The sequence below is a fragment of the Herpailurus yagouaroundi genome, unplaced genomic scaffold (genome assembly GCF_014898765.1).
Source record: "Herpailurus yagouaroundi ecotype Mexico unplaced genomic scaffold, PumYag 308, whole genome shotgun sequence".
Lineage (NCBI taxonomy): Eukaryota > Metazoa > Chordata > Mammalia > Carnivora > Felidae > Herpailurus > Herpailurus yagouaroundi.
In genome coordinates, this window is record NW_024412525.1 from 3,641,673 (window position 1) to 3,668,112 (window position 26,440).

The 26,440-nt window shown below is 46.1% G+C and overlaps 2 protein-coding genes across 4 annotated transcripts in view; one reads left to right on the plus strand and one right to left on the minus strand.

The window, feature by feature from the left end:
• Window positions 1–9,058, minus strand: part of KDM5B (lysine demethylase 5B) — an 80,465-nt gene extending 71,407 nt beyond the window's left edge. Inside the window, exon 1 of one of the 2 annotated variants that reach the window (XM_040462197.1) lies at window positions 8,678–9,058. In XM_040462197.1, coding sequence (XP_040318131.1) covers window positions 8,678–8,881 — 204 coding nt within the window. In that variant the 5' untranslated portion in view covers window positions 8,882–9,058. Of the gene's footprint in view, window positions 1–7,954; window positions 8,498–8,677 lie in introns of those variants that run through there. The other variant, XM_040462196.1, reaches the window with a different exon arrangement.
• On the plus strand, window positions 7,424–22,738 carry LOC121021638 (alpha-1,3-mannosyl-glycoprotein 4-beta-N-acetylglucosaminyltransferase-like protein MGAT4E). 2 transcript variants are annotated; one of them, XM_040462199.1, is made up of 6 exons: window positions 7,424–7,481; window positions 18,862–18,945; window positions 19,227–19,388; window positions 20,094–20,241; window positions 20,617–20,713; window positions 21,549–22,738. In XM_040462199.1, exons 4-6 carry the CDS (start codon window positions 20,116–20,118, stop codon window positions 22,694–22,696), a joined length of 1,371 nt encoding a protein of 456 aa, XP_040318133.1. In that variant the 5' UTR covers window positions 7,424–7,481; window positions 18,862–18,945; window positions 19,227–19,388; window positions 20,094–20,115; the 3' UTR covers window positions 22,697–22,738. The 2 variants fall into 2 exon arrangements, with proteins under 2 accessions (XP_040318133.1, XP_040318132.1); XM_040462198.1 differs by lacking the exon at window positions 7,424–7,481 and adding an exon at window positions 9,118–9,330.
• The last annotated feature ends 3,702 nt before the right edge of the window (window positions 22,739–26,440 follow it).

Consider the following 26,440-nt stretch of genomic DNA (forward strand, 5'->3'; position numbering starts at 1 on the left):
AGTAAGGAGCATAGCTCAGAAAAGAAATCTTAGACTAGGTGCATGCTCCCAACTAAAATACTCAACATTCAAAGGCTTAACACTTGTTATGTATGCAATCAGAGAGTCTTTTTAATACATACAGAAAGCAGTACTGAGGGGCGCCTGGGTGGCTCAATCAGTTAAGCATCCAACTCTTGATTTCGGCTTAGATCATGATCTCGTAGTTCCTGGGATCGAGCCCTACATCAGCTCTGTGCTGATGGCATGGAGCCTGTATGGGATTCTCTGTCACTCTCTCTCTCTCTCAAAATAAATAAAAAAACAATCTATTTTTTTAAATTTTTTTATGTTTGTTTATTTTTGAGAGACACAGCGCGAGTAGGGGAGAGGCAGAGAGAGAGGGAGACACAGAATCCAAAGCAGGCTCTAGGTTCTGAGCTGTCAGCCCAGAGCCCAACACGGGGCTCGAACCTACGAACCGTGAGATCATGACCTGAGCCGAAGTCAGGCGCTTAACCGACTGAGCCACCCATGCACCCCAAATAAAGTCTATTTACAAAACAATACTGAGTAAACTGCTTGATTCAGGATAAAAACAAAAAAACCACACTAGCAGAAACACAGTATATATAGGTCCACCTAAGAGGCAATGTTATGGGGTCCAATAACAAGACATATTTGGACAAAAAAAAACAGGGGACCCAGGTTTGTATGGGAGTTTTCATTCACTTTATTATTTTTTTTTAAGTTTGCCTAATTTTTAGTAAAGAATAAAATATAATCTGGCTCTGTCTTGAGGATCAAAATAAACATTTTCCCTGCCACCTCTTTTACTTCTCTCACCACTTGATAAGTAAAATCATTGTGGAATATTAAAGACTCGATGTACTAACTCAATTTCCTATCTAGCTAGCATTGGCATTATTTAAATTGTTAGGTAAGATATAACGCCCTCCATTTGCAGGGCTTCAACAGCATCACAGCCATCTCATACTAAGAGAAATTAAAATAATTTTAAACATCTCTTAACACAAAGCTCACCAAATACAAACTCCTGCCTATATACACACAGTACACAACACACACATAACACGTGAACCTGCAAATTTTCTGAAATAACAGCTCTACTTGAAAAAGATTTTGATACCGCTAATTTTTTTATTTTTATTTTTTTTAGAGAGAAGGGGAAGAGCAAGCATGCACAAGCCGGGGGAGAGGGACAGAGGCAGAGAGAGAATCCCAAGCAAGCTCTACCCTCAACACGGAACCTGATGCGAGGCAGGGATCCATGACCTGAGCTGAAATCAAGAGTCAAAGGCTCAACCAACTGAGCCACCCAGGTGCCCCCTCACTAATTTTTTAAAATCTCACCAATTTTTGAAATATCTAGGAAAATAAATAAATAAATAAGTAAAGACAAGCTTCTACCTAGGCCAGGAGAAGAATTACATTCTATATACTGTAGTTTTGAGGCTAGTTTTTCACTTTTCAAGTTTCACTTTTTAAAAATCCCTTCACTGTAGGGGAAAAGGAGGGATATGTATTTGGCACTAGCCCTTGTCTCACTAAATCTGTCCCCATACTCTTCTTAGCAGTGAGCAAATAAAGCTTTGGGATTTAAGCTCCTTGCAATCCATCAATTAATTAATCTGGACAGCAGCCCTAGGTCAGTGTCAGATCCCCTTACAAGCAGATGAGAAGGCATACGTTGGGAGAAAAATGACATTGTCCAAGGTCATGATGGAATTAGAGTCAAGACTCTACTCATTTATTTTTTAAAATCTAGAAACACCATATCCCTTCCTTTACATAATAAAAGTATAGACTTCTAAAAAGTAATAATCCACATACACGCCCCTTGATAAAGCTTATTTTCACCCATGCAAAATATTCCTTAAATTTCACATCTACTGTAAAATAACACATTACCAAGTGAAACAGAATCGACAAGTACTAAAAAGCCATTCATTATGTGATCTTCTGCCTGGTGTTGTTTAACTAGTTTCCCATCTGAGAAATTAAGTTACTATTTCGGTGGGAAAAGCAATTAGATTTCAAGGGGTTACTGACAGAAAATATTTTTCAATGACCTGATTGTTAAATTGTTCCTTTTAAACTTTTGATGCCACAGAAATGTTAATAAGCAATTCTGCTACAACAGACACTGCACCATCAAGGTTGAAAGTCAAACACCACCATTCTTAACAGAAAAGTGAACCTAACAACCTAACCAACAACTCATTAGACCCTTTTGATTCTCCTTTCCTTAAAACTCCTTTTCCAGAAAGGGACTTAACTCTACTTTTTTGGTTACTCCTGACTCCCAGCTCTATTGAAGATAGTCTAGCAGACAGATAAAGAAAATGGGCAAATAGAGAACGGAAAGATGCTTGTGGAGAATGCCCTCCAACCACCACCTACTCCAACTACTGCCATCAAACTTCTGGATGCCAAGAGTTGGCCTGAAGACGGTCAAGTTTCTGCACAGGTTCCAACAAATGTGTAATAAAGGAACGAAGCCACTGTTTAAAACTGAGAAATACAGGATCACCTGGCTGGCTCAGTCAGAAGAGCACACAACTCTTGATCTCAGGGTCATGAGTTCAAGCCCCATGCTGGGTGTAGAGATTAAATAAATAAAAAACTTAAATTTTTTAAAAACTGAGAAATACGATCCCTATCCTAATTGGGCAAGGTGACCACCTTCACTAAAGGCTAGAAACCTCGTTCCTAACTGCCCAAATCTCACTCGTTCCCTGAATAAAACAAAAGCTAAGCCAAGTTGCTCTTTACAACTAAAGGTCACTACCTTACTCTCAACCCCACTGCTGCTACTCTGTTTTCTGCTCTCCTATATCCAGGAAAATAGCTAAAGGGATTATATTCTCTATGTTTTTGTGAATGCTTGAATATTTTAATAGAAGAATTTTCATTTGAACTCTTGAAGTGATGGCTTTGATACAGCAAAGTAATCTTTATATCCAGAAAGTTTACATGAAAAAAAAAAAAAAAGATAAACAGATGAGAGGACTCTAGGCCACGTCTAAAGGTGTAAGGTAATGATGCTTTAAGAGCAATGGTCTACAAGGAAAGATTTGAATGTTAAAAAAAAAAAAAAAAAAAAAAAAAGGGACTCCTAAGAATGCATTTAGTCAAATTCCACATTTTTGTTCCAAACATCACACAATTATGGAATAGAAAGGTCTCGCTGCCCTGGAGGCAGCTTTTCCTCGTTAGTCTGGTTCATAAACTTGGGAGTTGTAAAAAGCACCTTCATTATAGAAATCATCTAATAGTTAATGACAGAAAAAGCATTTTTGGAAGAATTTGTGGAGATGTACAAAGGTAACATCTCATCTAATTTTTGTCTTTAATTGCATGCTAAGACACAGCAGTTAACAAAAAAAATCCTTGTACGCAGCATACAATTCTCACATCTCGAACAAGTTTCTCACAAATCACACTTTAAAACCCAGTTACAAGTTTCTCAAACTTTAAATAATATAAAGCAAAATGGGAGAAGCCCAGCGACATGGCTTTCCCAAAGTACCACTCTACCCACCCACTTACCCCAAAGGGACTCAACACTGCCTCTAGTGATTCCTCTTCAAGTGACCCAAACTTAACAAAAATTTCAGAAACAAAAGTATAGACAGCCCTTCAATTCCCAGTATTTATTCCACTTAACTTTTTTTGAGGTTGGCAATGATCTTCTGCACTTAAAAACGGTATATGAGCATAATCTCCAGAGAATATCTTAGCAAGGAAGAAAAAAACATCACACCACCAGATCAACACAAATCAAACGGAAAGGTCTGTACAAGGAAGAAAGCAAAGATCTTCTGGGTTCCTGGTTTTTTAAAACCTACATATGGCCTTTGGAAAGAGATACACAAGTAGGCTTCCTGGAACCTTAAACTCTAGGACCCTAATTAGCACTTTCATGGGGGGGGGGGTGGGAGTGGGGGCACGAGTTTTCCCTTTATCCTCTTCTATAGCCAACTTTTAATGGGGTCCAATTAAGACAACAAGAGGTTACAAAAGTCTAGAAAAAGATCCCATTTACAGCACATAAACCAGAGTCAAATTTTTTATCAAATAGTTTACAGTATTTTTTTTTCCTTTCTAAAAGAAAATTCTCTCCCTGGAAGATTTCTGTCTGCCTATTAAAGTATCCTAAGCATCTTGAACTGTTTTTGTGCCCCAAAGTAAACAAATAAATGAGTTCTGCTCCTCTATCAACCAGAAATACTTTTAAATTTAAGCCAACATACCATAAAGAAAATTCAAGTACCTGAGAGAGACAAAGAATGAAACAGGGCTAACAAATTTTCCCTAATTTTTCTTATTATTGTATCTCAATAACAGAAGAATTCAAAACCTAGCTTTAACACATTTAGTTAACACTTTTCAAAGGCAATTTATTTTGCTCTTTAAAGAGGTTTAGGCTGCATGTTTAAAAACAAGTCCTGTAATCACTGGTAGGGAAATTTTTCCCCGTGGGGATGTGAATCTTAAGCTGCCTCATGTATTTGTAATATCGCTCACATTCTATTCTAAAAGCCTATTAATTTTGTTGATTAGGTCAACAAAATTACAGCTAGGTGAATAGGTCTGTGGCTCCTAGTGTGACCAATTTACAATTTACCACTGGTAAGATCAAATTTAACTAAACACCCATTCAAAAACTATAACAAATGAAGTTTGTTTTTGCTTTGTTTAAGGAACTTTCGAACTACATCTGTAGGACTTAATCCAACCTCCTACTAAGTGAGGAAAAAAGTTTTTCTTATGAGCAGTATAGTCCTACGTTTGTCCTAAAAGGCAGATACAAGTGGGTACAGGGTTTCTTTTGGGGGTGATGAAAATGTCCTAACATTGATTGTGGTGATGGTTTTACAACTCTGTAACTACTTAAAACTACAACTAAAAACATTTTAAATTGATGAATTGTATGGTATATGAATTATATCTAAATAAAGCTGTTATTTTTCAGTAGTCATTATAAGTTCTTCCTTCATTCAAGGATGTTTCCATTGATAAGCCTTTTCTCCAAATGTTAAGCGGGTCTAAGGTGGCCAAAGAATCCCAACCAGAGAAAAATACTGTGACACCAAAGGAAATGGGAAAACAGAGAGGGTTAGGCCAAAGTCAATCAAACCTAAAATTAAGGAGATTGATAGGCTGGAATGAGAGTAAATGAGCTCCGTATCATTAACACCTCGAACCATACAAAGAAATGTGTATTTAAGTTCCACCCTGTTCCTAATGGTAGAACCAGCAGGCCTACTCAAAGATGCTGACTATATTAAAACATTTGAGAGTATTACACTTTAGCTATAAAATGAAGGGATCAAACTAAAGACCCACAGGAAGTTAAAGTTGAAAAAAATGTGTCTACTGTGCCATCTGGGGTTTGATTTAAATCCCTGATTTTTGGACACTGCCACAGAAGAAATTTGTGGAATCTGTCTATCTGTGGCCAAATGTTAGACATTTGAGGGCAACAAAGAAAGTTATTAAAGCCATCAAATATATTCCAATCAAACTTGGGAGACTCAAAAAAGTATTTACTGAGCAGCCAACTATTTTTTGCCTAATAGTTACACTCCTAAAATTAATCATTTCCAAATACCACATAGCGGCACGGAAAATCTGTCCTTAAAAAGACATCTAAGTACATCAAGAGGAAATGAAAATGCGCATTTTAAAGGTAGCAAAACCAGAGGTCAGATTAATTGTAAACTAAAAAAAAATTTTTTTAAGCCCAGGAAACAAGCCTGGTTATCCTACATGCTCGATGTAATTTGAAAAACATTTATTTCCCTCTTTAAACTTTTAACTCCGGATTTAGCAGTCTTCGTGATTTATTATCCTTTATCACATTTACCTTACCATATTTTCACAAATTTCTGTGAACCCCAAGTTTTCAAAAGCAAAGCAGTTTAGGACCCTCACAGAAAGCAGCTATAAACTGAAACTATGTAAGTACCATTAATTAAAGATACAAAGATAAGAACAAAAGGAAATGGAAGTGCTTTACAATTCTTCCCCTAACCTCCCAACGGACAAATACCAACAGACCCAATCTCCATTTTAACACAGCCACTTGTATTCCAAAAAATTAGCAAACAAAAATCATCTAGAACACAGGCATTATACAGCCATGGCCTTGGACAGTATTTCGTACCTCTTATTTTTTTGTCGTTGCTTTATTTCAACTATATGAAACCACTTGTTCACAGCTTCCTAAAACAAAACAGTTTCTGAAACAAAGACTGTTTACATCTCTTAAGAAACCTTTGTTCCAACAAGACCCTTCTTCAAGAGCTACAACTTCTGGAAAGATTTCCCTTTTTGTGGTTATATCAACAACAAACTCTTTCCATTTGGCACAGGAGTTTTGTTAAACAAAGGACGAAGAAAGCCCCCCTCACACAAAGGAGGTCTCCAAAACAGAGCACTGGTTGTGTTTGTAGATTATTTGTGCCTCTTTAACACCCTTCCTCAGGCAGTAGAATGTACTCCTCTCAATACAAAATGGTGGCCATCATGTCTGTCTGACATTCAGAATGGGAAAAGGCAACATGAGCACACATTTTGTAAAGCTTACTATTCCTGTCCCAGCCAAGATGAGGAAATGGGTAGCCAAACCTAAGCAGAGCCAACACTATCTTTTTGGGAAAGGGCCCTAGAAAAGGCACAGGGTAATAAAGTAAGATAAAGGGTTTACCCCAGCCCTTGTACACCACAATACCAACATGGAGGACAACTCTCACTCCCAGGAACCAGACTTCACACATTTTGGTTACCAAGAACTTAACCAAGTTGCCTCATTTCTGACTAAAATCCCACTAATGCAAATGTACAACATCCACACTCACCCTTCCTAGCATATGGCATAAAACTAAACTGCTAAATGTCTGAAACATGACCTATTCTTCAAGAATTAAAACCTTGGCTCTAATCAGCTCCGGCTGTAACTTCTGCAGGCCCCTTTGCACTCTAGAAGAAATGCACGTCCCTTAAGCAACAAGAATCAACCTTGTCCACTTGAGAGAAATGGTTCTATTTTCAAACATTTCCCCCATACGAGCTGACCAGTTATTTTCTGCCGCATAGATTTCATCTTCATTTTCAAACTTGTCCAAGAAAAACCAAAGTACGGTGTCCGTGTTTTAATTTGGGGGGGAGGGGGAAGGGAGACGGCAGAAACGACGTATTAAGAGATCTCCCTCAAAACTGATTTCCAAACCCTAATGACTACATATAGAACCCCTGCAACTCCAAATGTCATTACAAAGAGCGAGCTTAAGAAAGAAAGGGATGGGAGGGGGGAATCTTCCTCCAATGGGGGTGGAAGTGGGGGTGGAGTGGGGGGCGGGGAAGAGTGGGGAGAAGATTCTTAAACTGTAGGAAAGGCAGTTAAACATCCTTCCCAACGGTCCCGGCCCGTCCAACCGTCCTTTAGGCCAACTCGGACTCCGACCATCCGCAAGGTGGGCAAAAAAACAGGGGTGTCGACGCGCACCCAGCTCCAGCCGGGGGTGGGGGGCGGGCGTGGGGGCCAGCGGAGGGCCGGCCGGGCTCTCCTCAGCGAACGTTGGAGCCAACGTTGGAGCCGTTAGGGATGACTTCAGCAGCACCCCACCCCTCACACACACAGCCCCCAGGCCCGAGGCGCTTTAGGCACGACTCGCAGGGCTGAAGCGGGGCTGCATTTCAGCCTCCGGGGGTTGGGGTGGGGGTGGGGGGGCGCGGGAAGTGCGCGTTACGGCTTCGCAGGTCTCCTGGTCTGACATGTCCCCCTACCGCACGGCCTCGCCCCCCACCCCACCAGCGCAGCCGAGACCTCCCCGGGGAGCCGGGCGGCCGGGCCAGAAGTCGGGTGTGTGCGCGGCCGGGCGGGCCCCGGACCCTCCGCCGCCGGTCCCGCTCCCCCACCACCCCCAAGTGCCCCCCACACACTTACGCCCCCCACAACACCTCGGCTCCGGGGCCGGCCCCGCGGCTCCTCCCCGCCCCCCGGCAGCGCTGGACGCCCCCTCCTCGAGCCCGGCCCGGGGAACAGCAGGAAGCCCGGAGCCCGGGGGGCAAGGGGGTGCCCCGGCCCGCGGGGTGGGGCGCCCAGGTGAGGGCCGCTCCGGGCCGACGCCGCCACCACACAAAGGACCAGGGGCTCCCGCCGCCATATTGAAAACTTTCCTCCGCGCACGACAACTCGCAAGTCCCCCACCCCCACCCAGCACACACCCCCGCACCCCGGGGGAGGAGGCGAGCCCCGGCCCGCCGAGCAGCGCCGGGCCCGGCGCCCGCCCTCCTCGCCCGCGCCGCCGCCAGCCTCCGGCAGGAAGCACCCCCTCGCCCACCCCGGCCGCCACTCCATCCGGAACCGAACCCGAACCCCCGGCCGGGCCGCACACCCGTCCGCTCGGGCCGCGCGTCGCCCGGGGCCCTCGGGGTGGCACCGCCGAAGCGCCCGCTCTCCCACGCTCCCCATCTCCCACCCTGAAGAAGCCCCGTCCTCCTCCCCCGGCCTCAACTCCGACCCCGGGGCAGCCCCAAACTTGACGCGGCCTCCGGGGCGACCCCCGCTCCCCGCCCCCCGCGCCTCGGGCCTCGGGCCTCCCCGGCCCGCGCGTCCTACCTCCCTCCCCCAGCCGCGAGCAGGATCCGGGGTGCCGGCGTGACTCACCGGCGGCGGCCGCACCTTACAGATCCCAGTCTGCTCGGCTATGGGCCGGATCTTGTGGATGAAAGCGAAGGGGTCCGCGAACTCTTCCCAGCTGGGCTCGAAGACCGGGCACTCGGGGGGAGGCAGGAACTCGCCCAGCGGGCCCGGACCCCCGAGGGGCAGCGCCGGGCGCGGGCCCGGGGGCAGCGCGGTGGCCGGCTCCATCACCGCGGGTCGGGCACGGGCGAGGGCAGGGTGGGCTCCGGAACCGCGGCGGCGGGCTGCGCTGGGTCCGAGACGGGTGCAGACGCGACTCCGGCAACGGCAAGTCCGACTTGTACTAGCAACGGCAGCACCTTGGGCTTTTTCAGCCTTCCTCCGACGACGTCTTGCCGCTAACCCACGCCGTGCGCCTCCGCCGCCACGGCGAGGAAAAAGAGTCCCACCCCCACCCCCACCCACCCCCACCCCGCGCCGAGCTCCCGGCCCCGCCCCCGAATCGGGCGGGGCCCGGGCCTTCGGCCTCGGGATGAAGTTGATCCTTACGGTCCAGTGGAGCTAACATTTATTGACCATTTACTACGTGCCAGAGTCCCTTCCCTCAAGAAGTTAATACTCTGGTGGAGAAAATCGGACACATAAATGGATTATATCAGTCATGTCAGTACACTGTGGTAGGTGCCATGACAGAAGTATATACACTTAGTAAAACCTGGGGAGGGGCCGAAGGTATTTGGCATAATGGGGAAGGATTTTCTAGTAGGGGGACCGGCTTGAAAGTAAGAACAAAATGGAGGTGAGAAAACACTAGTTATAATGTTAATAATAAGCTAACACTCTTGAGCACTTGCATATCCTGGGCACTGTTCTAAGTGCTTTGCATAATTAATCATTTAATCTACACAACAACCCTTTGAGGCAGGTACTCTTACTTCCATTTTACAAATAAGGACAGTGAGGCACAGGTTGTTTAAGCAATTTGCCCAAATTCACACAGCTAACAAGTGATAGAGACTCTATCTTTTGGAATGAGAGGTGTTACAGAGAAAAGAGTGGTCCGGGAGCAAAATAATGGCAAGGTTGAGCGTGAGAGAAGCCAAAGACTTTAAAAACAATCCAGTTGAGAAACTATGGTGCCTAAATTAAGGCAGCAGTGCTATTCATTCGGAAGAATGCATGCAAATGTAGGAGATAAAATTAGGACATAGTGATAAATTGGGGAAGGACACTAAGGTATCCAGGATGATTCAGGTGTCTAGGTACATGCCTGAATGGTTGCTGGTGCACGGGCATTGCCAATGCATTTCCCTGGATTATATAAATGAGGAGGTATGAGGAGGGAGATCATGTGTTCACTTCTGGATATGTTGAGTTTGACGTGTCTTCTTCGGTACAGTTGGAAATATCCAACAGGCTGAATAGTATAAATCCGAAGGGCAGAGATCAGAAATAGAGATGTAAATCTAGAGTTATTAGCATATGACTGATAGCTATTAATTATCTAATGCTAATCTAATACTGTGTGAAAGCATTGTTGTAAATGCTTTGCGTGTATTTGTGTATTAGCTCATTGAATCTACACAACCATCCCGTTGGGTAGGTACTACTATTACCCCTATTTTGCAGAGCAAGCAATGGAGGCACAGAGAGGTTAAGTAATTTTAAAAGTTAAGAACATTTTTGAGGCATGGGTGGGATGTGTGTATGTAGGGTGAGTGCCTAGTGCCCTGCCCAGGAAAGGGGAGAGAGGAAATTTAACAAGTAGGACCTCAACACTAAAAAGATCTCTTTCATTCAGAAAGCAGCCAAACCCATGGAAGTATCATTTGGACCAACAGCGTCCTAGCTCTGTTTTCAGATTCACCCAGATGAAAGAAGTCTCTCTTATCCTTAAGGGTTCTTCAAGTTAAAAAGTGGGGAGGAGAGAAGCCTCCTCTTCAACAAACTCTTCCCAGAGATACTTGGCCCCATGTTTTGGGGCCCCATGTTTAACCTGTTTGTTTAAAAAGGGCCTTGCAGAAGGTACTCCTTTTCTTGGCTCTCTAGGGCTTCGGACCTACATAAACCTTTTTTGCTCCCCACTGCAACGGAGACTTAAGCCAAGGGGCAGCTGGCATCCTACTAGAGAAAAAGTCATCAATGTAAGATAGAGATGAGATAAAATTATAATAAAATGTCAATGGTAGAACCTAAGTGGTGGGTGTAGAGGAATTTGCTGCAAAATTTTTTTAACTTTGCTGAATATTTTAAATTCTCCCATAATAAAATGTTGGGGAGAAGAATCATTGCTGCTCCTTGCCATGGGTGTATTTGCTTTTGAGGGTTTTGCTGCAGTTGATTTCCTGTCATGTGCTCTTTCCTGGGAGAACGTTAAGACTATTTTCACACTTAACATTGGCATCCTTCAAGCCGGATAAGTATAACTTTGAGAAAAATTCTAGACTCGTACCAGTAATGACTATTAACTGAGGTGCACAGGAAGAATGAGCCTGGGATAATCTTTCCCAATCCTCAGCCGTGTACTAGAACTCCCTCACGCTCCCAACTCCCAAGCTCTCTCCATTTCCGGTATTGACCCTAAGTGATGAGATTTTGTTGCTCCCAGATCTGGCAGCAGCTGTTTGGCTCCCCGAGGACCCGATGTGACGTTGAGGGAGGGGGCGGTTGCCAGGGTAGTCAGGGGAACCTAGGGACCCAGAGGGCTCTCCGGGATGGCGACAACTCCCCCCGCCCCGCAGAAGACGCTTCCCTTGCCCTTTATGATGTGTGTTTACATGGGCGGAGGGATCCCTCCCCAGCTGACAGCCACACCGCGGCCGGCTCTTCTTTTTTTAAAGAGCCTAGCCACAGGCAGTGATTGGCCAAGGCCAGGGCCGCATCAGCCTCCGGGGGCGGGGCCGGGGCCGCATTGTCTCGTCTGGGGCTGGCCGGACGCCCCAGAGGCCGGACCTGGGCAACCCCGGCTAGGAGGTCCCGGGGCTGGGTCTCCCGGAGGCCTTGGGAGCGAGGCCTGGGCGGGGTCCGGTTTGGCTTGCTCGGGGAGAGCGGGGTTGGAGCCCAGGCAGCCGGAGCGGAACCAAGCCCCGCTCCGAGTGCCACGTCTCCAGGAACCCCCTCCTTACTCTTGGACAACACTCCGCCCCACCCGGGCCGCCGTCCCCCAAACTACCCCTATTTGTGCTGCCCCAGATCCTTTGGACACGTCCTCAGGGGGCTCCCCCCTCATCCGCCCCCTCCGTCCGCAGGCCTCATTCCGCGAGCCCGCCCCGCCCCCGGCCTGCGCCCCAGATCTGCAGCCTTCGCCCCTAGATCCGCCCGCCTGGTGATGAGGCGCTCCCCGCGTTCCTTCCGGTCTCGGCGACGGGACGACCACGCTCCAGGGCTGCGAACTAGGAGAGCGACTTTCTCCCTTCCCCTCCCACCTCCAGCCGCCAGTCCCCCGCGCTCTCCCGGGGGACGGGGCTCCGGGACGGAGGGCCGGCCCGGTTCCCCAGCAGCCTGGGAGGGGGCGGTGGCCCGCGCAGCACGTAGCGCACGTGTAGGGGCCGCTCTCCACCCCCTCCGCAGCCCGCGGCCTCCGACCACTCTCCCGGGCTCCCGGTGTCTGCGGTGCGCCTGCCTTCCGCCCCGAACCCCCAGTGTCTGCCCCCTTAAACACTGCACCCCTTCTCACACCACCCTTCCCTTCCCAGCCCTGCTGATCCTCTCCTCTCTTTCTCCCTTCCCCCCAATTTCCCCAGTGCACGGGCCTTTCCTCAGACTCTTCACAGTTTGTCTCAGCTCCTCGGATTCAATGCCATCTTCTCTCTCCCCCACCACTTTTGGTGTCCTGGAATGTTTGGTGTCGGATGTCCCCTGTGGAAACCCACAATCCATGAGATCTCGAGATGAGCTGCAGCCTGTTTGGCCTCCCTGTTTTATTTATTTCGTGTACTCCCACAGCGTCTCGTTACTACTCTCTGTTACTGCAATCATAACTCGGGATTTGTCTTTTTAACACTGCCCTCTTCCCTTACACCCGCCTCTCCTCCGGATTGGAGCCGCTGGAGGGAAGGAGTAATGGTCTCTAGCCCTGGCACCAGGCACGTGGTAGAAACTTCACAAATATTTGTTCAAGGAGAAGGGAAGTGACCTTGAGTGTCTGTAGCTCCTACTGGCTGAGGATGGAGCTTTGGACAGGACAGGAGAAGCATCTGGTTGCTCAGGTGAAGCAGGAAGAGATCTCACAATTGATCAGTATGTGGGGGATGGGGGAGCCCACATAGTGGGATAAACCCATCTTCCCCCATTCCCTGCCATGCTCGTTTCCCAGGAACCAGCAAACCCTCCTCCTCTGCTAGACTTGTCTCTTGTGTGGGACTTCTGTGTTCCCTATTCTGCCCTACCCCCAGCTGTGGGGACTGTCTTTTCAGATCAGCTCATCCCACGACAAGGGTCTCATCTCTGGGCTTCTGTCCCTGGGAAGTTGGGTCTGGATCCTGGGGAGACACCTGATAACTAAATCCCCATCTTCTCCTCCTTCCCATGTTTTCTTCCTCCCCAGTTCTGGGATCCCTTCTCTGCTGACTCAGACCAAGGGGATCCAGGGTTCAGCGCTTTGGTTGACCTGGGTGTGAAGGGTGTGGGGCCCAGGAGCTAGGCCCTTGCCTGGGCCCCGTCCCCAGGGAGCCTCCAACAGACACTGGCAAGCGGGGCAGTTCCCACGGTGTGTGGCCAGCCCTGCCCATGGGGTGGGGAGGGGCAGAGTTACCCACACAGGGCTTCAGGGTGTTTCCTCCCCTTCTGGTTGGACCACTTTAGAGGCCCTAGACTCTTTCTCAGAGCAACCTTGTGCAGAGAAGCTGAGAGGCAGAGGGAAATTCACGTTCCCTGTTCATCCTGGGGTGCCACCACCCCAACTAAGGTCTCTGGACTGGGGCACCCCTCGCAGCATGCCCTATGGCCTTGGATAGTTGGAATGTTTGGAATTCTCTGTGTCCACGATGAAAGTCTTCCAACACAAAGAAAATGGCTTCTACACTAATTATGTCAGAACTTCTGGAAGCACTACCGAATCTCCTACGCTCATTTGAAATTCAGTGTTGACCAAATCCGGTTGAGTGGCCAACACAGGGTCAGACACACTAAATGCTAAATGGTAATTCTTTCTTCTCTCCCCTGGAAGGAAGGGGTGATATATGAACAACCTGAAATACTGTTCTGACATGAATAAGACAGGGCCAGTGGCTGGGGGTACGTAGTCTCTTAGACGTATCAACACTATAAGGTAGGGGGGGGTTTCAGTGTCATCACTTTTCAGATGGAGAAATTGAGACTCGGAAAGGTTAATTAGCTAAAGCCACACAGATAATAACAGCGTTAGGACTAGAATGATGATCCTAAAGCCTTTGATCATCCCCAAACATCAAGGTGGTTTCTCTAAAGCTCAGAATCTCACACCCGCTGCCCCTTAACCTGCCAACATGTATCCATTCTCTCCCCTAAGCCTCAGTGGCTTCACACTTCTTGACTGTGTTTATATACCAAGAGTTTCACAAAAGTTTCACAAAACAGTACTGGCCCTTACACAGTGATACACAAACATGCTGATGGAGACCCATGAAGCTGGTTTTATAACCCATGAACGGATTGCGGCCTCAGTTTGAAAAATGCTGCTCTGTAGCTAGTTTTTCCTGCTGAGTGGGCAGCTTTCAAGATGATCTACACCAAGCAGTGAGTTTTCTCTACTGGTACCCGTATAATCTTACATTTTGGCCACTGCCCCTCCCCCCTCATGTCTTCTGTAAGTCCTCCAGGATATGGACCACATCATATACAAAATCAGTCATCAGCTCGTTTCTCTTCTGTCCGTTTTTCATTGCAATCGATTCATTTTCCTCCTACCCCTGACCACAGCACTTGAACCCCAGGGATCACTTTGTGCCTCATATTTTTAGCACCTTATCCCAGACAGGTGCCTGGTATAAAACCAGGATCTAGCATGGTTTTTCAGTTTCCCAAGACCTGACTTGGAGCAGTGGCCAAAGACTCAAATGCCTACAGGGGGCAAGGCAAATGAGGAAAGTCAGCCAGGTAGAGTAGGAAACTGAGAATGCACATCCGGCTACCAGGGCCGTCACTAAGTCAGGCCAGGGTGGGCAGCAAGTTGCAATTTTTCAAGAGAGGCCAAAAGTCTAGGTTTTTATACAAGCTCCCTTAATTTTTAATTTTTTTAACGTTTATTCATTTTTTTAATTTTATTTTTTTTAATTTACATCCACATTAGTTAGCATATAATGTTTATTCACTTTTTTGAGAGACAGAGACAGAGCACAAGCAGGAGAGGGACAGAGAGAGAGACACACACACACAGAATCTGAAGCTCCAGGCTCCAGGCTCTGAGCTGTCAGCACAGAGCCCGATGGAGGGCTCGAACCGCGAACCGTGAGATCACGACCTGAGCCAAAGTTGGATGCTTAACCGACTAAGCCACCCAGGCGCCCCAAATTCCCCTAGTTTCTACATATTCAATCTTCAAACAAATTTTTTTTTTTTAAAGTGTGTGAGCCAATCAAATGAGCTTGTGATCAGACCATGTTCTGTGTGGAGCCACCTGCTCTGGAGAGGCTAGGGGGATGATGCACTTCAGACCTTCAGAAAGAACAATGGTTGCCAAGGGAGCACTAGCTGAGGCACCCAGAGAGAAATGCTGGAATGGAGGTGGGCTCCTGCTCCATCCCTACCCTGTGGGTCAGGTTCAGCCTCCTGGGCTTAAAGGAGAACTCTGACTTCCAGCAAAGTCTGGAGCCCACACCCAGGACATACGATAGCAATAAGCACAGTGTCATAGATGGCCAACCCATAACTGCAATGTTGATGAGGGACCTGGGGGGTGTCCTTGCTTTTTAATATTTCCTCCCTCCCTCAACTTTTTGCCTCCTCTAAAGCCCTCAGAGAAGCGGAAATCAAATGACAAGCTATGGAAAGGTTCTCAAAGTGCTGTGCATCAGTGTAAGAATCTGAAAGTAAAATTGGGGTGAAGGCTTAGGAATTAAAGTAAGGCGGGCCTCCCAGATATGAGGGAAAAGAAGACAGTGCCATCATGGTTGAAAACGATACTTGTTCCTTATAATAAAAAAGCTAACATTTATTGAATGTTTGCCATGTGCTACGCATTTTTGTGTGAATGATCTCTTAAAATCTTCTTAAGAACCCTTGAGAATAGGCATCATTTTTATCTTCATTTTCTAGATGAATGACTGGGATTCAGAGAGGCTGAGTCACTTAGCCAAGGTCACATAGCCAAGAAGTTTAGCAGAACCAGGTTCTGCCCAGGCTGTCTGAGTCCAGAATCTGTGCTCTTAACCATCACCCACATATCACCCTCCCCTGTTACACCGCACAGTCCTGGCACTGTGGTGTCCCTGACACCTAGCACAGTGTTTGTTGAAGAAATACATGGTCACTCACCATTGTCACATAATGCCTGACAATTAGTGAGTTTATAAATACTCGTTGAGCATGTTCTCTGGGCCAATTACTATGCAAAATGCTGTAGACATAGCATTGAATAAAACGAAGTCCCCGCCTTCCAAGGACTTATATTCTAGTCTGGTGGATAGAGACAGACAATAAACACATACAGGTAAGATGGTTTCTGGTAGAAATCAATGCTAAGGAAAACAGGATATGTGATGGAGTGATGGGAGGCTGGGTGGGAGGCGTGGTGAGTGGCTACTTTAGGCACAGTGACTGCAGGCAGGGAGAGCATCTGGGCTCACATTTGAATGTTGGGAAGAAGATGGCTCTTGGGACCTCTACAGAGGATAGTTCCAAGAAGAGGAGTACCATATATGGAGACCTGAGTCTGCAAAGAGCTTGAAATGTCCAAGGGATGATGCTCCTCCCCACAAGAAAGCCAATGGGTCAGGGGAGATGAAGTCAAAGAGGCAGGCAAAGGGCTAGATCAGACAGGATCTTGTAGGCCATGGTCAGGAGTTTGGGTTTCATCTTTCAGCCACAAGTCATTGGAGAATTGTAGGCCAGGGAGGGATAGCATTTGGTTTGTAATTTTAAAAGGTCTCTCTCACTGCCATGTGGAGAATAGATGACAGGAGAATGAGGGCGGAGGTGAGGAACCAATTAGAAGGTGTTTGCAATAGTCCAGGCAGGAGACGACTGTGGCCCAGACTCATGTGGTAGTGGTAGAGGTTGTGCGAAAAGGTCATGCTGTGGATGCATTTTGGAGGAAACGGTAACAGGACTGATTAGATTGAACGTAGAGTGTTCAAGGGAGAGAGGCACCGAGGATGGCTTCTAGATTTTTCCCCTGAGTAAATGGGCAAATGGTGGTGCTATTTAGGGAGATGGGGAAAGCTTGTGGAGGAAAAGATTGGGGATATAGGGGGGCACCTGGGTGGTTCAGGCTGTTAAGTGTCTGACTTCAGCTCAGGTCATGGTCTTACAGTCTGTGGGTTCAAGCCCCGCGTCAGGCTCTGTGCTGACAGCTCAGAGCCTGGAGCCTGCTTGGGATTCTGGGTCTTCCTCTCTCTCTGCCTCTCCCCAACTTGTGCTCTCTCTCAATAATAAATAAGCAAACTTCAAAAACTTATTTAAAAGAAAGATTGGGGATATATGAAGATCTATGTTTCTGTTTTGACTCTGTTAAAGCTGAAATACCTTTTATTCATCCAAATGGAGATGTTCAATAGTCGAGTAACCTGGAGCTCAGGACAGGAGTCAGGGCTGCAGACAAGATCTGCCCTGGGTCATCAGCGTGTGTGTATATCTATGTATATGCCCACAAGCTTATATATGTAAAAGCCTACAGATATGGAATAATGTATACACACACACACACACTCACGCACACATATATTGTATATATGAAGATAGTTATACACACACATGCATGTATAATATATAGTACTTAAAACCATGGGACTGGGTAAGATCACCCAAGGAGAGCATATAGGAAGAGAGCCAAAGACTGAGTCCTAGGATCCTCCTCCATTTATAGGTTGGGAAGAGGATGAGCCAGGAAACAAACAGAATGGTCAGTGCGGGCAAGAATGATGTTAGGGAAGAAAGCATTTCAAGGAGGAAGTAGTCAACCATGTCAAAAGTTGCAGAGAGGTTGAGTAAGATGAGAGAAAACGTGAAATGAAGTGGGGCTAAATAATAAAGGCAATGCTCTCAAGGAGTTGTGCTGTGTTGGGGTTCCAGAGGAGTGGGCAGAATTTGGACAGAACATGAATTTAGAGAGGAATTTTGCTTTTTTTTTTTTTTTTCCCCATTGGGAGATAGTAGAGCTCCTGGTCAAGATGATGAGAATGGTCCAGCAGAGAGGGAGTAGAGGATAACGCAGAAGAGAAAGAGGGTCATTGCAGGGGTGCAGCACCCTGAGCCGGTGAGGGGGAGTGGGAGTCAGGGCACAACTCCCTGAGGAGGAGAGTGTGGAGTTGAGGTTCAGGGAAGTGGAGGCATGGTGGAAGGGAGGTTTGATAGTTCCCCGTATCTCTTTTCTCTGTTAAAAGATGCTGATGGTGGGGTGCCCAGGTGGCTCAGTCCGTTGGTCGTCCGCCTACGGCTCAGGTCACGATCTCACGGTTTGTGAGTTCGAGCCCCTCGTCGGGCTCTGTGCTGACAGCTCAGAGCCTGGAGCCTGCTTCCGATTCTGTGTCTCCCTCTCTCTCTCTGCCCCTCCCCCGCTCAAGCTCTGTCTCTGTCTCTCTCAAAAATAGATAAGCATTAGAACAATTGTTTTTAATTAAAAAAAAAAAGATGCTGATGGTGGTCTTTGGAATGAATAATAATAGCTGGCAATAATTAAGCACACGCCGCTCCCCTGTAAGGCCGGCACACGCATCCCTGCGATGGTAGGGGAGTAGGTGGAGAGGACACAAGGGTAACATCACAGAGGGAGCTTAGCTCCAAGCCGGAACGCTGGAGAGGCCTCAGGTTGCTCTGCCTGGCCTCACCTTCTCTGTCGTTACACCTGAGTGACTGGCGCTCCGCACCCCAGCTCCTCTTTTTCTCTCTCTCCTGCCTCTCCCAGAAGTCTGTGGGACTCACGGGGCTAGACGAGGGCAGTACTCTGGCTGTGACTGGTAAATGACACAGGAGGTGCAGAGGAGAACTGAACTATGGCTGTGGCAGTGAACTCCTTCAGCTGTCATTGTACAGCCTTTTTAATCAAGGTATGTACCCTTGTATTTTTGTCCTAGAGAAAAGAAGCCCACCTCCTTGACATCAAGGGCTTTGTATCTGAATCACCTAAGTGACTCAAAGTCCTGACTTAAGGAAACCAGGTAAGAAAAGTTTACTCTGTGAAGCCTTCCTACCACGTATAAGTTTTATGTTTATAATTCTTATCAAGAAGCTAAATGGCTAAGGGAGAGAAGGGTGTTAACCTCTATCAAAAGGCTGCACTGGCAGGATCCAGAAAACAGGGAGATTGGAGAATATTAGAGCCTCGGGAGCACGGAAGTTATCAATTGCAATTTCTTTTCTTTTGTGTACTGGCTGTATAAGGGGACAGAATCAAGAGCAGGTGCCGAGGCATATTAAAACCTTTCCTTTGATCATTTAGAAACAACCAGGGAAATACATTCTCACCGGAGAAAAGGCACTAACAGAGGAAGAGAGAAGTAGACAAGTGCTTTTGAGGCTCAATAAGCCTGAAGTCAAAGCTCAACATTCATGAAAGGATTTTTTTTTCATTCTAAGTTAACAGATTCATGTTCTGATCAAGGTATGTGAATGAGATTAAAGGTTGGAATAAATTAAGGATATCCTTTATTAAAGAGTAATAAAGGCACCACATTGCTTAGTATTTAGCAATACTTTAAGCTCAGCTATTTTATTTATTTTGAGAGAGCGAGCAAGCAGGGGAGGGGCAGAGAGAGAAGGAAAGAGAGAAACCCAGGCAGGCCCCACACTGTCAGTGCAGAGCCCAGTGCAGGGCTCGATCATGATCTGAGCCGAAATCAAGAGTTGGATGCTTAACCGACTGAGGCACCCAGACACCCCAAGTTCAGCTATTTTAATAAACTGACTTTTGTTTAAAAAAGCAAGGGTAGGTGGTGGCCATCTGTTTCCTAAGATAAAGGAGCCTCATCACTGAAGCCCCAGCTGACCTTCATCATTTTGAAAAGGGAAAACTTTGGGAAAGTTGAATCTCCAAACAAACCTATAAAGAGAAAGCAACAAAGGCCACAGGACAGGCGACCTTCCTTCTTTAGGTCAGGGAATAAGGCTATATTCCATCAGGTCCCCAACTCAGATAAGAAGGCAGGCTTTGGAAATAAGTTAACAATGATGAAGAGGAAGGATAGAATATGGGGGATTGTGAGGGGGAAAGCTTCCAGGAGACAAAGGAGAAGTTCTAGGCATGGATGGATGGATGGATGGATGGGGAGAGTCCCCAGCTGCTTTACATGTTGACTTTTTGCTATAGGAACCGTATCCCATCAGACACCATGCGGTGTTCCATCAGGCGCGGCATCATAACCTCAGTGGGCATTGGATTCCTGTGGCTCCTCGTCACTTTGAAAACCCCCAGGGAAACTGAAGATGTTCAGAACGTGACGGCTTTCAAAGGCCAAGTAGCAACCCTTGCTCTCAGTGTGGGAATTGAGGATGTAGGGAGGGAATGGTGTGGACAGGTAGATTCTCAAAGCACCTGCTCCCTTGCACCTGCGAGCAGGAAGCTCCAAAGAGAGTTGGGATATGAACCTGGACCCATCGGTCCATAAAGAAGCTGCTCCCCCAACCCCAATATTTGTTAAGGTAAGGAAGAGAGCATATAGTGCTCGAGCCCTCATTGCTTTGGCCAGTGGTCAGGCACCCCGAGAATGTGCTGGGCTCACTCTAGGGAGAGTTCCTCTTTCCTGGAAAAGCTTATGAGAATCCTCTAGGGGGCTAAACACTCTTCTTCTTATGAAAGGAGGTACACGTTTTGCTTTTTGTCAATGATCTAGGAGGACAGTTATGGCAAAAGAAAAGATGTGAGACTGCTGGAAGGCTGGCAGAATCATACCTTCCAGTATATTAAGACAATTCAGCAGAGAAGAAAGAGTGAGTTCCAAGGAGGGGAGTGGGGTACCCTGAGGGAAGTAGGGACATCAAGAGAAGGTAGCTAGGAAGGAAAGAAGAAGGGAGAGGAAAAAAGGCAGGACTGCTCCCAGGAATATTGGAATCTGGCAGACAGTTCAGGAATGAGGAAGAAGGAGGGAAAAGATCATTGTTACAGGAAGGCAGAATCACCGGATTAGAGAACATTTGGATTAGAAGGGCCTTAGAGCCATAGTCCAAATCCCTCAGTTTTGTGAATCAGGACCGAAGCTCAGGAGTGAAGGGACTTGCTCGAGGTCACACAGTCAGTGGTGGAACTGGGACAAGAACGTAGGGCTCTTGACTTTTGGAGAAGCGCTTTTCCTTTCACCTAAAGCTGAGCTTTGGGAAGGTGAACTGTAAAACAAAAAGAATTATAGTAACTATAATGTTAGCTAATACTCCTGAGCACTTAAACCATGTGCTACAAAATTCTGGCTCAAAGACGACTCAAAGGGACCCACAGGGACTCAGCATCACCTAGTTTAGTGCTTCTCAGACTTTAATGTGCATTGAAGGTACTTGGTGATACTGTTAAAAGGCAGTTTATCTAGGAACCCAGATTCTGCTTTTCCAATAAGCTTCCAGATAAGATTGATGTTGTTGGACTAAGGACCATATTCTGAGCAGCAGTGATCTAAACACCCCCTCTACCAAAAGAGAGCACAGATGGGAACTAGAAGAGGGAAGAAAGGAACAGAGAAGGTCCCAGAGAGCATCCCAACCCTTAACCCTTTGACTACCTTCACTACCAAACCCGACGTACTCTGACAATTGTCCCTCTTTTGCCTCTCCTTAGCGTGGCTGACAGTGGGGATCTCCTCAGTGCCACGACCAGATCAAAGCGGCCTCTTGTACACCCTGGTCTCTCTGTTCCGTGCTTCCTCTAAGATCGAGCAGAAACGTCTCACAGTACTGGTTCATCTGGCACATTCTGACCTCACCGGGCTCAGAGAAACCATTGCCCATATTTCAACCCTCTTCAGCCCACAGATCTTGTCAGGGAAGCTGCTACTGATTCATGCTCCATCTGATGCCTACCGCACCACGGATGACACGAGGAAGGAGGCCCACCGTGGGGAATTCTACTCCAAGCAGAATAGAGATCATGCCTTCCTCATGAGCTTTGCCGCAAAGCTCTCTGAATACTTCCTGTTACTGGAGGACAATGTCCTTTGTGCCCCCAACTCTATCACCCACATTCATTGGAAGGTGGACACAATGAGGTCCGACCCATGGGTGCTACTGGAGTTCTCTAATATGGGCTTCCTCGGCAAACTCTTCCACAGCAGGGACCTCCCACTCCTGGCTCATTTCCTCCTCCTCTTCTACAAGGAAAAGCCCCTTGACAGACTGATCCCCCACTTCCGTACCCTCCTAGCTCAGAAAAACCCAATCCTCTGCAGACCGTTCCTTTTCTACCACAGGTTCTCCTACTATACCTCCAATGACAGTCAGAAGGCCACGCCAGTCCGGAAAAAGAACCCCTATGGTCCTGACAACCCACCTGCAGCCATTTTCACAGATATGAAGGTTTTTGATGTTCATTTCCCCTGGAAGGCCTACACTCTGGATGAGTCATTCTTCTGGACCCAAAATGTTAGTGCAGGGAACCACCTGACAGTCCTTTTGAAGCATCCAGCGAACTTGAGCAGAGTGCAAGTGTTGACAGGCACCATCGTGGATGGAAAGCATGCCCTAGAGAAGGGGCAAGTGGAGCTGGGCTATGACCCCGAGGGAATGCCTCAATACTGTACCAGCTTTGCCTTGCTGGGCCATCTCTTGGAAGGGCAGGTGAATCAGGAGCTATTCAAAAGTATGGGGTACGATGTGAGCTGTGTAAGGCTGGTGGTGAAAGCTAATCAGGTTGGCGGTCTCATAATCAGGCATATTTACCTCTGGGAGGAAAATCCCAAAGATATGGAAGCAGCTCAGAGTTGGAGATAAATCACTAAGGATGTGAAAAATTAAAGTTGTGAAGCTGTTCCATTCCAGCCTGAGTGACATGGGGAGATAGATGTCAGGGAATGAGGGGCAGGGAGAGAAGACTCTATGATGCTTTTGGTGCCACCATGATATTAAGAGACCTGTTCCTTTTTCTCCCCAAACAAGTAATTCATATATATATATATACATATATATACATACATACATACATATATATACATATATACATATATGTATATACATATATACACACATACATACATATATATACATATATACATATATGTATATACATATACATACATACATATATGTATATATATATGAATTTATATATATATGTAAAACTTTTTATGTTTATTTATTTATTTATTATTTTAAGTAGGCTCCACACCCAACATGGGGCTTGAACTCATGAGCCTGAGATCAAGAGTTGCATGCTTTATTGACTGAGCTGGCTGGATGCCCTATAAGGTGATTCTTATAGGTTATCGTTTTCTGGGAGCAAATATAGCTTAGCCCAACTTGGAGAATGGCCTTGGTCACTCCCAGAATGTTTAGATTTGGGGGATGCTGAGATGAGCACAGAGTGTTTGTGTGTGTGTGTATAAACACATATATTGACACACAGTCAGAGGTGGGGAGATGTAATGTGGTAGTAGGAGGGTAAGTGGGGAAATCATGGGGTGTCCCTAAAACTGACAGCATAAGTAGCCAAGAAAGTGACCCTCGTTAGAAGTCAAATTCTCTGGGGGCGCCTGGGTGACTCAGTCAGTTAAGTGTTGGACTCTTGATGTTGGCTCAGGTCATGATCTCACGATTCGTGAGTTCGAGCCCTGTGTCAGGCTCTGCGTTGATGGCGTGGAGATTGCTTGGGATTCTCTCTTTCCCTCTCTCTCTCTGCCACTCCCCTCCTCATGCTCTCTCTCTCTCAGAATACAAAAATAAACATTTAAAAAAAGAAGTCAAATTCTCTGAAATTCAGAAAAGCGGTAGATGGACCGATAGCAATAAAACTAAACCCTTACCTCTATCCTTTAAGCTGTTTCATAGTGTCCATGAGTTTCCTCCTTTCCTCACAAACTTGGACATAAATAGTTTGTAACTAAAACTTCACTTTGTCATCAGCAATTCACTCCTTAACTCCCCCACTGGTGTCTACACCCACCAAGCTACTGAAACTCTTCCCTAGTTGCAATGACAAAAATAGTCAAAACCCAGCTGCATTTTTTCAGAGCTCATTCCCCTTAACTCTCTGTAGCAATATACAATACTCACTAGTGTTTCTTCTAGAAACAGCCTTCTTCCTTCTGGGATTCATCCATTTATTGGATATTTGCTGAGTGCGAGGCACACAAAAAAAGCCCCTGTGGGGTTAAGTACATGGTCTTTTGGAAGCACAGATCTGCTCTTCCTAAAATATTCTTGGGGGCTTAGGAAAAGTTTCTTGGAAAATACAATACCTAAGCTTAGACCTGCCAGATAATTAGAGAAGATAGCCAGGTAATGTGGGGAGAAGGTCAGGGAGATTTTCCAGTAAAAGAAACAGCATGCTGAGAAGTAGGCAAGAGGTGAGAAAGAACATGGTTCATCTGGGAAAACGCAAATCATTTAGTGGGACAGGAGATGGAGGGCAAGCTGGAGGAGGGATGGGGCAGAAGATAAAGCCACAGGATTGAGAGAGGACCAGCTAAGAAGGGCCACAGACAGTTCAATGGGGGAAAGAACAGTCTTTTCAATAAATGTCTTTTCAATAAATAGTGTTGGAACAACTGAATATCCACATGCAAAAGAATGAATTTGGACTCCTACCTCACACCATATACAAAATTGAATCCAAATTCATAGAAGAAAATAGAAGGTGTAAATCATTGTCACCTTGGATTAGGCAACAGTATATTAAGATATGACACTGAAAGCATCAGAAATCAAAGAATAGATCGATTGGACTTCACCAAAATTAAAAACTTTTGTGCTTCACAGGACACTATCAAGACAGTGACAAGAAAACACACAAAATGGAATATTTGCAAATCATATACCCAATAAGAGACTGTTATAAAGTCTTATAAAGTCAGAATATTATAAAGTCTTATACTCAATAATAATAAAAAAATAACCCATTAAAGATGGGCAAAGGGTATGAATAGAGATTTCTCCAAAGAGGATGTACAAATGGCCAATAAATACATGAAAAGATGCTCATCGGGGCACCAGGGTGGCTCAGTCAGTTGAGTGTCTGACTTCAGCTCTGGGCGTGATCTCATGGTTTGTGAATTTGAGCCCTGCATGGGGCTCTCTGCTGTCAGTGCAAAGCCCGCTTCAGGTCCTCTGTCTCATCTCTCTTCCCCTCACCTACATTCTCTCTCTCTCTCTCTCTCTCTCTCTCTCTCTCTCCTCTCCCTCTCCCTCTCAAAAATAAATAAACATTAAAAAAAGAAAGAAAGAAAAGATGCTCATCATTAGTCACTAAGGAAATGCAAATCAAAACCACAATGAAATACCACTTCACACCCACTATTAAGGCTCTAATTAAAAAAAAAAAAAAAAGGAAAAGTGTTGGTGAGAAATTCGGACCCACATACATTGCTGGTGGGGTTGTGAAATGGTGCAGCCACTTTGAGAAAGTTCCTCAAAATGTTTAACAGATTACCACGTGATCCAGCAATTCCACTCCTAGGTCTATACTCAAGAAAATGAAACATACATCCACACCAACACTTACACATGAATGTTCATAGCAGTCTTATAATAACCAAAAAGTGAGAATAATCTACATGCCCAACAGATGAATGAAGCAGAATGTGGTGTAACCATACAAAGGAATATTAGTTGGCCATAAAAAGGAATGGGGAGTATGGGCCTGCTCTGTAGCACACATGAACCATTATGCTGCATGAAAGAAATCGGTCACAAGAGGCCACATATTATATGATTCCATTTATAGGAAATGACCGGACTAAGCAAATCCATAGAAGTAAAAGTGGATTAGCAGCTGGGGGCTGGGGAAAAGGGAAATGGAAAATGACTTCTAATGGGCATGGGGTGTCTTTTTGTGGGCGATGAAAATGTCCTAAAATTAGGGGCGCCTGGCTGGCTCATTTGGTGGAGCGAGCGACTCTTGATCTCGAGGTCGTGAGTTCAAACCCCACACTGGGTGTAGAGATTACTTGAAAATAAAACCTTAAGGAAAAAAAATGTTCTAAAATGGTGGTAATGGTTGCACAACTTGGTGAATATAAAAACTATTGAATTGTGTACTTTAAAAATGAATGTTGGGGCGCCTGGGTGGCGCAGTCGGTTAAGCGTCCGACTTCAGCCAGGTCACGATCTCGCGGTCTGGGAGTTCAGGCCCCGCGTCAGGCTCTGGGCTGATGGCTCAGAGCCTGGAGCCTGTTTCAGATTCTGTCTCCCTCTCTCTCTGCCCCTCCCCGTTCATGCTCTGTCTCTCTCTGTCCCAAAAATAAATAAAAACGTTAAAAATGAATGTTATGGTATGTGAATTATAACCTAATAAAGCAGTTATTAAAAAAAAAAAAAAAGCTGTAGAAGCAAATCAAGGGCTTTAGACTATCCTGATGGCAATAGGGAATCATTGAACAGTTTTAGCCAGGACAGCGAAATGACCTGTGTTGTGCTTTGGAAAGATCACTATGGATATCTTGAGCAGACTAGTTTGAAGGGAGTCAGGATGAGGTATCCAATTAGAATTAAACAAGAGAATATATACAAAGTGTCTATCTC

Bases quoted from the DNA above. Each gene is read 5' to 3' on its own strand.
- LOC121021638 (XM_040462199.1), top strand. From the start codon at position 20,116: ATGCGGTGTTCCATCAGGCGCGGCATCATAACCTCAGTGGGCATTGGA. The intron at 20,242-20,616 runs GTAGCAACCCTT...TCAATGATCTAG, and splicing joins TGACGGCTTTCAAAGGCCAA to GAGGACAGTTATGGCAAAAG. The intron at 20,714-21,548 runs GTGAGTTCCAAG...GCCTCTCCTTAG, and splicing joins AATTCAGCAGAGAAGAAAGA to CGTGGCTGACAGTGGGGATC.